The sequence below is a fragment of the Octodon degus genome, unplaced genomic scaffold (genome assembly GCF_000260255.1).
Source record: "Octodon degus isolate 3935 unplaced genomic scaffold, OctDeg1.0 scaffold00035, whole genome shotgun sequence".
Classification (NCBI taxonomy): domain Eukaryota; kingdom Metazoa; phylum Chordata; class Mammalia; order Rodentia; family Octodontidae; genus Octodon; species Octodon degus.
In genome coordinates, this window is record NW_004524611.1 from 16,227,728 (window position 1) to 16,240,012 (window position 12,285).

Consider the following 12,285-nt stretch of genomic DNA (forward strand, 5'->3'; position numbering starts at 1 on the left):
TTTTTTTTTTTTTTTTTTTTTGCTAATAGACTTCAGGGAGCCAGACAGGAGGTTAAACCCTACTAGGGGCTTGTCCACTTCGCTGCAGGCTGGACAATGAGTTTGGGACTTCTTTTTGGGAACTTGCAAAAGTGATGGCAAGTGGAAAACACTGTCCAAGTCAGGAATTAAGATTAACACTCTGAGTGCCTGTCCCCTCTAATGCAGCCGGCACTTTGATGTCACCAGGCTCAACCAATTATTTATGTATTTAGTACAGGGTCTCTTTACACAGATCGGACTTGTGTGACCCTTCCTGTTTTTCAGCCTCCCGAAGCGCTGGGAATACGGGTGTGACACCACACCCAGTCTCAAACACTCAGGCGTGCTCCGAGGGCGGGGAACTGCGTGGCAGGCAGGGAATCGAACCTGGTCCTTGTCTGCCTAAGCAGGTACTTTAATCTGCTGAGCTATCTGGCCAGCCCCCAACCAATTATTTAAAAAGTGGATTTCCAACTAGGTAGATAAAGCTCACTGCTAAGGTGTGAGCTTAGCATCTACAAGGCCTATGTCCACACACAAAAGTTCTTCAGTTCCCACTGATAGGTAATTTTAGGTGTCCACTAACAAGCTCTTCCCTGGCAAGCTCAAGGATCTGAGTTCAATCCCCAGTTCTGCCAGAAAAAATGAATAAAATAAAATGAAAAAAGGTGCCGGGGACGTAGCTTAGTGGCACAAGCACCTGCCTGGCAAGGGCAAAGTCCTTAGTTCAATTACTGGCACCCCCCAAAAAGAGCATCCTCCCTCCCCCCACGTGGGGCTCTATCACATTTATGGGTGGCATTCCTGGATTGTCTCAAGGAATCTGTAAGGCAGCCATTTGCACTGAGTTACTGCAATCACACAGGTTGCTTTACCTTTAAGGGCCATTTTGTTTACACCTGACCTGAATGCTCTGGATTTGCTAAATGAAAGTTCAAAAGGCTCCAGTGAACCTTGCTAAACCACTTCATGTTGCTAACTACCTATAGATTCCACAAACACAAAAAGATGAGTGTTGGTTTCTACAGGTTTGTGTGTCTGGCCCTGAGTACATTATTCTAGTTCTGTCTCCAATGTTAAGTCCTACAAAGTTAACCTTTTACCCAAAGCTCCTACAAAATAAGTCAACAGAATTTTGAAGGAAGTTGAACTCAAGTTTCACATCAAAATTTGTACTATACGTCCCTTTTCCTGATAAGGATCTGGCTAGCACTTGGCAATCTCCAACCCTAGAAACCTGCCCTCTTGAGACCTGAGAACTGACAGGAAGCACAGGTTCTAATGAGAAGTGCCATCCCTTCCACAGCTAGGAAGCAGCAGACACAGGTTTGGGGGCCGTTGCCCTAGACATCAAGTTTATTGTGCTCTCATATTCCAAACCCAGCCCTCTCTCCCACTGGGGGACAGCAGAAGGAAGGATTTTCACAGTATTGTGTGCCTCCCTGCCAAGCTTCCCCCTCTAACCCTCAGTCAGTTCTGTGGTCCACTGAAATGCAGCTAGAGAAAAGGGCTGAGGAAAATAGGATCTCTCTGGGAGAGCAGAAGAAAAGGATTAAAGAATTTGTTGCTTGCCACTTCCCACGCCCTAGAAGAACAGATCAGCAAACAGTCCATGCCATCGAGCCCAGCGGGCTGGGGGAGTGGAAGATGACAGTAACTCCAGCACAGCTGGACTTGCTTCTCAAATGCTGGAGGATGTAGGGAGGAGGCTGGAGCAGCATAAGCTTTCTTTTGCAGATCCAAGAAAGGAAACTTTAGGAGTCAGACCTTGGGATACTTTCCTCTTCTCCCAGGTCCTTAGGAGCAGCAAGGGTAGCTTCTTTACACCCTCTCTTCAGGGGCCACTTAGTGGCTGGGGGAACGGGCCTTGTGGAACAGGTACACAGGACGCTGGAAGCCTAAGGGGAAAGCATGCAATCAGGAAACAGGTTGGCATGGCCTTGGGATTCCATAGGGTCTGCACCCTCTCAGCCAGCATTGGTCTCCCTCAACAAATGAGGCAGCCTTACCTCTGGAGGTGTTGTGGGGTGTGGCAACAAGCTCATAGCTGGAGAAGCCCACCTCTGGGGATGTCAGGTAGGAACTGAACTGTTCTGGCTTCAGCTGGATTCGATAGTAGTTCTTATAGGTTGTTTCCTAGGGAGAAAGGCATGGGGATCATGTTAACTAGCTGCTTCCTAACCTGGCCATGAATGATGCCCACCCAGACAGCTCTTTTCCTTGCTCAGAAAGTCTGATTACTTGAGGCCTTTTTTTTTTTTTTTTTTACATTTATTTATTTATTTGTGTGTGTGTGGTCAGTTCAGCCCACCAGGGGGAGGGGCTGGCTGGCATGTGGTGCTGGGGGATTGAACCACAGTCCCTGTGCTTTGTTTAGCTTAGCTTGTTCTAAGTAGGTGCTTTAGACCACTGAGCCATCTCACCAGCCCTTGAGGCCTTTCTTGACCAAGCCAAAGGAGTATTTCCTTTTGCATAGAAATCCAACTCACTGTGAGAGTCTTTCTCTTGCTGTAGGATGACCATGGTTGGGGTTCTAGGACCAGGATGCCGCCTGGGCGTAGGTGTCTGTAGATCCTTCGGAACATGCGCTTCAATCCCTCATCTCCCCAGTTCAGATGCACCCACTTGGTGAGGCTGAGGCAGAGCACCACATCATACTCAGCTGCCTGGGCCTCCACCAATTCATCTCGTTCCAGCACATAGTTGCCCTAAAGGTAACAATGGGTTGAGGTTAGTAGCAGACCCAAAAAACCACTGGCCTTCACAACTGGTCTGCAACTGAGAAATTCCTATGGCTGCACTTCAGCAGGTGGCCACATTTTTCTCTTTACACTCCTTGAGCAACTGGGTTGGCATAGTGGTACAAGCCTTTAATCTCAGCATTTAGAAGGCTGAGGCAGGAGGATCACTTTGAGTTCAAGGCCAGCCTGAAACCTTGTCTCAAAAGAAAGAAAATTTCAGAAGCTCATCCCTGAGATTTTCTCAGCTGGAGAGCTCCCCCACACAAGTATGAGGCAGTTACTATTATACAAGGGGAACTAATCCAGGTTAAGAGACCCAAGGGTACTTGAATTGGGCAAAATTTCAGGCCTATTCTTTATCTGAAATGAAAAGCTACATCCCACAGGAAACCTTTTCTAGATGATAGGCTCACCATTACCCTCTGGAATGTCCTTTCTTTAGGCTTAACACAGTGGCAGACATTTCTGCAGACAGCTTAGGACAGTTCTGTGGGAAGTTATATGCAATCAGGGGATAAGCATGCTACTAGGCATTTCCTCCATTCAGAAGAGTTTCCTCCCCTCTTCTGTTATCCAAGGTCAACATGAAGAAAACGTAAAGCCTAGCTGCTGGGTTGAGTTCCTGAAAACTGACCCTTCGACTAACTCTGTAACTAGGGAAACAAAAGCACCTCATACAAATACCGTCGCTATCAGGATGGACACTACATACTAAATCTGCCACCACCCTAGTCTCTCCCCCTGCCCTAAGACATTCCCTTCTGACACTCAAACCCTTACTAGGGTCTTTCGGTAGGTTCAAGGACCAGGTTTCATCTAGACTGAACTGTCCAGTGGCAGCAAACACCAAGAGAGTTATACGAATCACCCCTATCTTGGGAATGAGATCCTTGCAGTCCTGAGAAAAACCCAAGGGTTAAAACCCCAAGGTAAGGGACACCACATTCCCATGTTATTGGAGCAAGAGAAACCCAGCAGAGCTTTTCACAGACCAATCCAGATCTTTCTCTTGTGGAGCTGGTTTTCCTAGTGAGGAGTGAACACAGGGAAATACCTCGGGGTAATAACCATTCCACCACTTTCCCAATCTCATCTTCGTACCTGGCCCCTATTCCAAGGACCTTCGGACTCTTACCGTGACGAAGACAACATTGTTGGGGAAGACAGATGTGTCTGCTCCATCCAAGGGGACTTGGGGTGCAGCAATGGGACCCCGGCTGGCTGTCAGTGAGGCTGGAAAGCAGCTCCTTTTCCTGACCGTGGTATTCCCTTCCTCACCCTCTCCCCCTGGGTCCTCAGAAGTCTGGGGTAGGAGACGAAGCTCCTCAGACAGGTAGTGTCGGATATTTTGTCGGGCTGAGTGGATCAGCTGGGGATCGATATCCAGCCCCACCATGCGGGATGGGCCCCACTTGCAGGCAATGCTCAGGGTGAGATGGCCCACATTACAGCCCAAATCCAGAACGTCCCGGCCCCGAAACCACTCAGGCTTCAACACCCGAAGGCGCACATCCTCACAGGAAGGATTGCGGTACCCATAGTACTTGCTATAATTCCCATACTGGAACTTGAGCTGCTGCTTTTTGAAGCTTGCTATTGGCAGTAGGTGGTGGCGGCCTCCCCCACTCCCTCGGCCCTTTTCCTTGGGACCCTGGCCTCCACCTCTAGCCCCTGCCTCCGACTTGCTGGAAGTCCTGCGACGTTTGCGATGTCGAGAGGAGGAAGACGAGGGTGCAGAGGTAACTGAGGCAGCTGGCGGGGCTGAGAGGGTGCCTGAGGGACCCTGCAGGGCAGATGGAAGGGGAGACACGACCTCATCCCTGCAGTTGATGGCTGTGTTGAGTTCATAGGGTTGGGGGGCATCCCGGTTCTGGCTCCGGTGCCGATGCTGTTGCGGGGCACCCTCCCCTTGGAGTGAAGGGCTGAGGGGGGCTGTGGGCAGCATGGCGTTGCTATCGTTCCCTCCAGATGCCTGCTGCTGTTGGTGGTGTTGTCCCCGGTGTCTATGCCGCTTCCGACCAGTCTTGAGTGGCGAAGCAAAAACTACGTGGGCCTCATCAGTGCAAGTATTGAGACTGAGCGGGTCTGTGATATCTTTGGGGATGAGGATCTCCACTGGATCTCGCCCCTTGGCCGGAAGTGGGGATGACTTAGGGGTCTCCGCATTGAGTGCACGACTCACTTCCTCATCGAGGAGGCTATTCAGGTTCAGGGGATCAAAGATATTGCCCCCCAGGAGGAAGTTGGAGGGCAACACGGGGTCACAGTCCGAATTCACCCGCCTGCGTCTCTTAAAGGCCGGATGTTTGAAGCCCCCACCACCACCTCCCACATTACAGCTATTTCTCCTCTTGCCCCCACCTCCCCCGGGGGGCCGGTGGGGCTGGTAGCCATTTCGGGGCCGAGGAGGGGCAGGGGGCCCCAAGACTGTCCCAGCTCCTCCCCGGCGCTCCTCCCCGACATCCGGGGGAGCGGCTCGACCGTGGGGCTCGGCCAGGCGGGCCTCCCCTTGCGGCTGCGCCTGGGGGCCGCCCCCTCGCTGCGGCTGGGCCGGGCCGCCCCGGAGACTGGCGGGAGTCCCAGAACCTGGGGACCCCGCCGAGGGCGTGCAAGGGCCAGGCCCGCTCTCCGTCCCGCCGCAAGGCTCCCCGGAGGCGGCCTCCCGGTGCGGCTGCACCCCGGGGCCGCCCCCTCCGCCCGACTCATCTTTGAGTGGAGGCGGCGGGGCCGGCACCAGAAACGGCTCCTTCTCCGCCGCCATCTCGATCATTTCCTCCCCTTATTCCGTCCCAGTAGAAGGGTACGGGAGTGGGGGGATCGGGGGCTTAAGCCCCCCTTCCTGGGCCGCGTTCCCTTCCCCCCTTTCCCGAGTGCGCGCGCAGCTCTGCTCCGCTCGCCTCGAGCCCAAGCGCTTTTTCCCTCCCCGAAGCGCGCCCCACTCGCCCGCGAGACCAAAACAAGATGCCCGCGAGACCCGGACAACCCGAGGAATCAACCGCGCGTGCGCCGACCCCTTTCTCCGCCACCACTACCACTCCGCCGCGAGCGCGCACGGCCAGCGCGCGTTCCTCTCGCCCCCGGACCGCGCATGCGCACTCCGCCACCACCCTGGCTGCGCGCGCATCCGAATGCGAACCAACTTAACGGCTCCGGGAGTTTAAATATAGCCTCCCTTTAGCCCCCCACCAGAAGCCCACCACCCAAAACGGACACCCTACTTCCCTTTGCAGCTATGTCCGGCCCTACTGATATCCTTTGTCTCTGCCGCGCGATCCCACCCACCGTAGGCGGGGGACGGGGAGCTGGTGTGAAAAGGTCTCCTTGACACCCGACCCTTGTTCCTGAGGAATGAGTCTCAGCGGTCTCCGCCCGGCTCTAAACCCAACAACCTCCCTACCCCGCCTCCTTCCTCCCCCTAGTGGGCAGCGCCTGCGCACAGCGTTCCTTTTGGGCTTGCGCGGGTAGAGGCAGCACGTGCTGGAGATGACGCCCCGCCTTCCGTCTTGGGGGCGGGCACTTTACGTAGCTTCCCTGGGTTTGGTACGCGCCGAGTGCGTCAGCGCTATTCGGAGGGGCGTGACCTCCCAGCGAAAAGGGCGGGCTTCATGAATTATTCAGTCTCCCCTCTATTTCCCCCCCGCCCCTGCCAATTATTTAGTAGAGCTTCAATAAAGGAGCGCGAGAGGTGAACTTTAATGGAAGTAAAGAAATGGGGTGTATTGACCGTCTTCCTACGAACGGTTCTCAGTAAAATGCGATCGATCTTTTTAACTCATTCCCTTCGGATGTATCTGCTGAATTGAAAAAAGCAAACACTAAAACAGCTAAGGTTGTCCAACTTCCTCTTTTCAGAAATGGCTGCGCGTTCTCCACTGCGCGATCGTTACCCATTGCGATCACCTGGGTACACCACTCATTCCGCTCTGCCTCTGCCCACCATCCAGAGCCTGCCCTTCCCGCGAGTCCATCCGTCCGCCGCTCTCAGCTGCTCTCCACCGTGACTAGCTTGCACACGGGCCCTCCAGACTCGAGCGGCGGCTGGGGAAAGGGAGGGCGGGGAAGGAGATTCTGCCCGTTTTGAGGCCAGTGCTTCAGATAATGGGAAGAAGCAGTGGATGGATGCCGTTTCTCCGGGGTGGCGGGTGGTCTGGTCGCCCACCCAACTGGGAGTTTAGCTTAGGGCGGTAGAAGAGAGAGTTGGGCTCAAGATTGACTCAAATTACATTGGAATAAAAGTGTGAAAGAGACTAGAAAAAAGAGTAAGATAATGAAAAGAGGAAGGAACAAGCAGACCCTCGTGTTCGTAGGGGAATTTGTGAAATAAAGATGTAGTTCAAGAATAATCGGCGCTGTTTCTGTCGCCTAAATATAAGCGAAGCCAATAAGCATCATGGGATTTGTAGTCTTGGGGCATTTACCAGACGTTAGCCCAAAAGGCCCAGCTGCGCAATTGCAGAGGCGGGCGTCCGGGTGCGCATGCGCCCTGACTCTGGAGCACGCCGCGGGGGTGGAGCTTGTGGACGTCCTCGTGCCTTCTCCTAGTGGCGGGAAAAGTAGATCGAGGTTGGTGTTTGCAGAATCACTGCAACAAGCTCGCGCTGCTCCTCGCCTTTAGGTCCTCTTCGCCCCTGAAGGTAGTTGGCTTTTTCTTTGGTTAGAGATGAAGGTGCAAGGTCCGTCTAATCTTGGTACCTGTTGCCTGACGAGAAGAGAAACTTTCTCGTCAGGGCGACAACCAGCTCTTACCCCTCCTAAGAACCTCTAACCACCACAAACAAAAAGAAATAACCTAATGTCAGAGGGACGGTGAGGGAAGTTCCCTCACGGCGAGTTCTTAGGGGGCAGGTAAGAGAGGCCGCCATTTTATCCTCTGAGAGGAGGCGCGGGCTTCTAAGTCGGTCAAACGTCCGATTTTAATTGTCCCGAAGAATACTTTTGGGAGATGAGGGGGAAAGATGGGAGGTCACAAAGAGTCTTCCCGTTGGGTTTCCTGGCAGATTCAGGCCTGTATTGCTCCAGACCTTGACCCCCTGTGAGGGGAACTGATGTACTGGAGATTGAACACAGGACCTTCACCTTGAGCTACACCCTAGCCGCCCCCCACCCTCGGTCTTGAGATGGGGGTCTCACTGCATAGCACAGGCAGGCCCCTGGAGCTAACCAGGATCCTCCTGCGTCAAAATCTCTTCAGTGCTGGGATTACAGGCGAGCGCCACCACACCAGCTCCTTAGCTCGCCTTCCTCTCCCCCTTCCCCCGCTTTTTTTTTTTTAGTACCAAGAATCAAACTTGAGACATGACATTATGCTTGCTAGGCAAGCTTGCCTGAGCTGTCTCCCCGGCCCCCCTTTTTGTTACTGTTCTTTGGTTTTTTTGAGACAGTAGCTTACAGTGTAGATAGACTAGGGTGGTTTGGAGCTTTCAGCAAACCTGCCTCAGCCTTCTCAGTGCTGGGGCTGCAAGCAAACATCACCACATCCGGCTCCTAGCTCCCTTTGTAAAAATTTATTTATTTTTGAGTCAGAAATCTCACCATGTAGTCCAGGCTTGTCTCGAGCTTATCAGTCCAGGCTGGTCCTCCTGCCTCAGCCTCCTGAGTGCTGAGATTACAGGTGTGTACCGTCATGCCTGGGTATATTTTTGTTTTGTGATAGGGTCTGGCTAAATTGTAGAGGCTGGGCTTGGACTTGTGAGCCCCCTTCCTTCCTCAGCTTCCCATAGTGCTAAAATTATAGGCGTGTGTTGTCATGCCAGGTAGGATACAATTATTTTTTAGCGAAAACCACTTGAAAGACTGATCTTAACCACTTGAAAGACTGATCTTAGGTCAGGGACAGCACTGGCAGTCGATAGTGCAAGCTGTTTCTTAAAAAAAAAAAACACACACACACACACACATAAAATGACAAGCATGTACATGATTGGGATTCTCTGCACTGTAAACCAAGAGACTTAATTATGAATTAGCTATTGTATTTGTTACAGGTATTGAATCCACAGTGTAGGCAAGCACTGTACCACTGAGCTACTGCCCCAACCCTACTCTGAATTTGTAAGCTACTGTGTGGAAAGCTTGGTACAGGTATTACTTCTGATAGTAAATAATTTTCTTACAAGCAGTTGTGGTAACTGGAACCTTTTTTTTTTTTTCTGTTAAGTTTTAAATCAGGTTTGCAGAAAGTGTGTGCAAGGAAACAAAAAACTACTGTTGATTGAGGCATGAAAATTAGGTGTTCACAGGCTATTACAATTTTGTTTGTTTTGGCCTTTTTGAGACAGGGTCTCACTATGCAGTTCAGACTGGCCTTGAGCTCACTTTAAAGCCCAGGCAGGTCTCGAACTCACAACGATCCTCCTGCCTCAGCCTCCCAAGTGCTGGATTACAGGTGTGTGTCACCACGCCTGGTGCTGTTACACTTTAATGCTGAAAGAAAATGAGACTCAGACCTTAAAGGAGCTTTTAAATATACCACCTCCCCATCCTGGGGGATATACATCCCAATTTTAATACAAGGTCTTTCTGTATTATTTGGTAATGTGTGATCCTTCTGCCTCAGCCTCCCTCAGTGTGGGATTACAGACATGCACAAGGGGCACCTGGTTTAAATATAATCTTTAATGAAATGTTTTGAGGTTTAGGGAGTCTCTGGTAAAGGTCAGTACTAAGGGATTTACCTAATCTAAGGACTGGAGGAACAATATAGAAGGAATAACTATATAGTAAGGAGGGGAAACTTTTAAAGGGGTAGTAACATATTGGCAAGACAGATGAATTACTTCACTAGCTTGGGTCTTTAACTTTTTGGTCTGAATCTTTTTTTTTTTAATTTCTCAGTGTTATTTTTTTTTCCATAATTTTATTGAGAGACAAATAGCAATGAGACAGTTTCAAATCAAATTGGTAGGACAGTTTCAATAATTAGCACATTGCATACTGTCTTCCTATTGGTTATTTGCTGTACAAGATGCGGACATGATATCCTATTTACAAACACTATTACAACAAATCCCTCTATTCATTAGGAGAATGTAACTATATATCTACCCTAACCATTTTGAATACACAGACACAAAATGGACATTCATTTATATATCTCCTTTTTTGTTTAGTTCCGTCATTTGAATATTATAGGTGTGTTAACTCAGCAAAATATTCTAAATGAATCCTTTTATACTCTTAAAATTTACAGAGGTCCCCGGAGAACTTTTATATGGTTTGTATCTGTTGATAGTAACATGAAAAATTTAGACTGTGCACTGAATTACTTCAGAACCCTAACTTGCTGTTGTATTAATAAATGTTTCTGCCTATGCAAATAACAAAAATTAAAATGAGAAAAATATATTTTATTTGAAATTTATGATAAATTCATGTTAGCATAATGTTTTTACAATAAGAAGTATTTTCCTAACAAAAGAATGTCTAACATGAAGCGTTGCACTGTTGGACATTTTTGTAAATCTCATGTCTGGCTTAATAGAATACAGCTGGATTTTCATCTGTTTCTGCATTCAACCTGTTTTGATATCTTGTTTTGGTAACAGTATGTAAGATACTATCCATAGTATCTTACTATGGATATGTAGTTAGAAAAAGGAGAGAATCCCTTGGGACTACGTTTTGAGACCCTCTGGGCTAGTTTGGTGTTAGTTTTCCCATTGAGCTATCACCTCCCTCCCCTTCTTTTGAGAATGGTGTCATTGCTAAATTGCCCAGGCTGGGCTCAGACTTCTGCTTCAGCCTCCCAGGGTGTTAGGACTACAGGCATGACCTGCCACACCAGACTGGGCTAGACAATTTCATCTCAAAATTAACGTGATGAGTTTAAGTATCCTATATCTACTTTTTAAAGAGATCCTTGTTCACCTTCAATTGATTTTTTTTTAAATCATTTTGTTCTCAGCCCTCCACCCCTCTTTCAGTGCTAGGGATTGAACCCAGGGCCTCAAACATACCTGACAACTGCTCTGCCACTGAGCTAAATTCCCAGTGTTAACCCTCTTTTTTTTTTTTTTTTTTTTTTTTTTTTTTTTTTTTTCCCTCCTTTTTTATGTTGAATGAGTAGGATCCAGTTAAGGAATTGCACTTCCATAGGCCTTTGAGTCTCTCAGTGTCTGTCTCAGTTTCTGTCTGTTGGCTAGTCTCTCCCTCTCCCCGCTCTTCTCTCTGTCTTCTTTTTATCTAGAGAAAGAAAATAAAGCAAAACTTTGTTAATTCTTGGTCTAGAGCCCCTAGTCTGTTCAGAAGAAAGCTAGTGATATTTTACTTATTATTAAATGCCTATTTTTCTCTCTATGAACCAGCTTTCAGTATTTGTTTTTGTGGAAAAAGGAAATTAATCTGAAACAGGAAGAGGTATCTTGAATTAACAGAAAGTGAAGGCCTGGATATTCTCTGTTGATCAGGCAAAAGTGATGTTCTTCATCACATTCTCACCTTAGATTAAAGAGAACTGTTATACATCAGTATTTACAGATTTTCTACATCTTTTTTTACATAATAGTGATCCAAAATTTTGTCCAGGTGACTAGGGAGAGGAGAGGAGGCCAACTGAAGATGAGTTGTGAACATCAAAGGTGTTAGGTTCTCATTACCAAGTTCTAGTAGAAGAATAGGAAGATTCTAAGTTCTTTGGGGACCTCTGCTAGGTATGACATTTCTGATGATAGAATCCAGTATTTGAGGAAACCTAAAGATTTTAGTAAAGGAAAGAGAAACATTATGATGATTTTTTAAAAGAGGGTTTTCTATAAGGACCTCAGAGAATTGCCAAGTTATTTGTATTCTAACTATTCAGGGAAACTTTGGCAAAGGAGGAAAATGCTCCCTTAGTAACTCCCAGGACTATTCATACCCTACAACCACCACTGTTACTACCATTACTGCTACCACCACAGGGTCCCACTAAAGTATACTGCCTGCCTGTATCCACATGGTTGTAGGCACTTAAAACACCTAAAGATTGTTGCATATTTTTAAAACAACTGTCATTCCCTGGCATGTACTCTGGAGGCCATAGAAATGTAGTCAAGAAGGCAAAAATGTAGTTAGGCGTTCTAGGCAGAGAGACCCTGAACCCAAGAAGATAAGGAGATCGGTTTAAAATCATGTTTAGTTGAAGACATAGCAGTTAATTTCTTTTTAAAATTTCTTACCAAAGGCAAAGCACGTGTCATTTCTGAGCTGAATGATGGCAGCACCACAGAAGAAAGGTGAGCCAAGAATGGAGGGGGTGGTCTACTTTGTACGTTTTTCTCATTTTCCTCTTCTAGACATCCCACCAGGGGACAGTTCACTTCGTATATATTTTGTGTCTGCTATGTTCAAATTATTACTCTACTGGATGCTTTGAGAAAAGCATGATTTAGGAAATAATCCTGCTCAAGGAATGTATGAGCTCGTGAAGAGAAAAAAGACATTTAAATGTCTATAACATAAAGTTGAATGTGGTAGATGCTACCAGAGAGGTACAAAATATTACAGAAGCACAAAAGAGGGGCTGGTGAGATGGCTCAGTGGTCTA

The 12,285-nt window shown here is 48.3% G+C and overlaps 1 protein-coding gene and 1 long non-coding RNA gene across 2 annotated transcripts in view; one reads left to right on the plus strand and one right to left on the minus strand.

The window, feature by feature from the left end:
* Positions 1–1,343: 1,343 nt before the first annotated feature.
* Mepce (methylphosphate capping enzyme) lies at positions 1,344–6,165 on the minus strand. The gene is made up of 4 exons (XM_004630508.2): positions 3,898–6,165; positions 2,511–2,729; positions 2,031–2,157; positions 1,344–1,919 (listed from the first exon to the last, which is right to left on the minus strand). The coding sequence occupies exons 1-4, from the start codon at positions 5,530–5,532 to the stop codon at positions 1,867–1,869; spliced, it is 2,034 nt and encodes a 677-aa protein (XP_004630565.1). The 5' UTR covers positions 5,533–6,165; the 3' UTR covers positions 1,344–1,866.
* Positions 6,166–7,325: 1,160 nt separating this feature from the next.
* The window catches only part of LOC111816598, a 6,026-nt gene continuing 1,066 nt past the window's right edge, over positions 7,326–12,285 (plus strand). The window contains exons 1-2 of the long non-coding RNA XR_002820958.1: positions 7,326–7,396; positions 11,923–11,974. This is a non-coding gene — a long non-coding RNA (uncharacterized LOC111816598). The remainder of the gene's footprint in view (positions 7,397–11,922; positions 11,975–12,285) is intronic.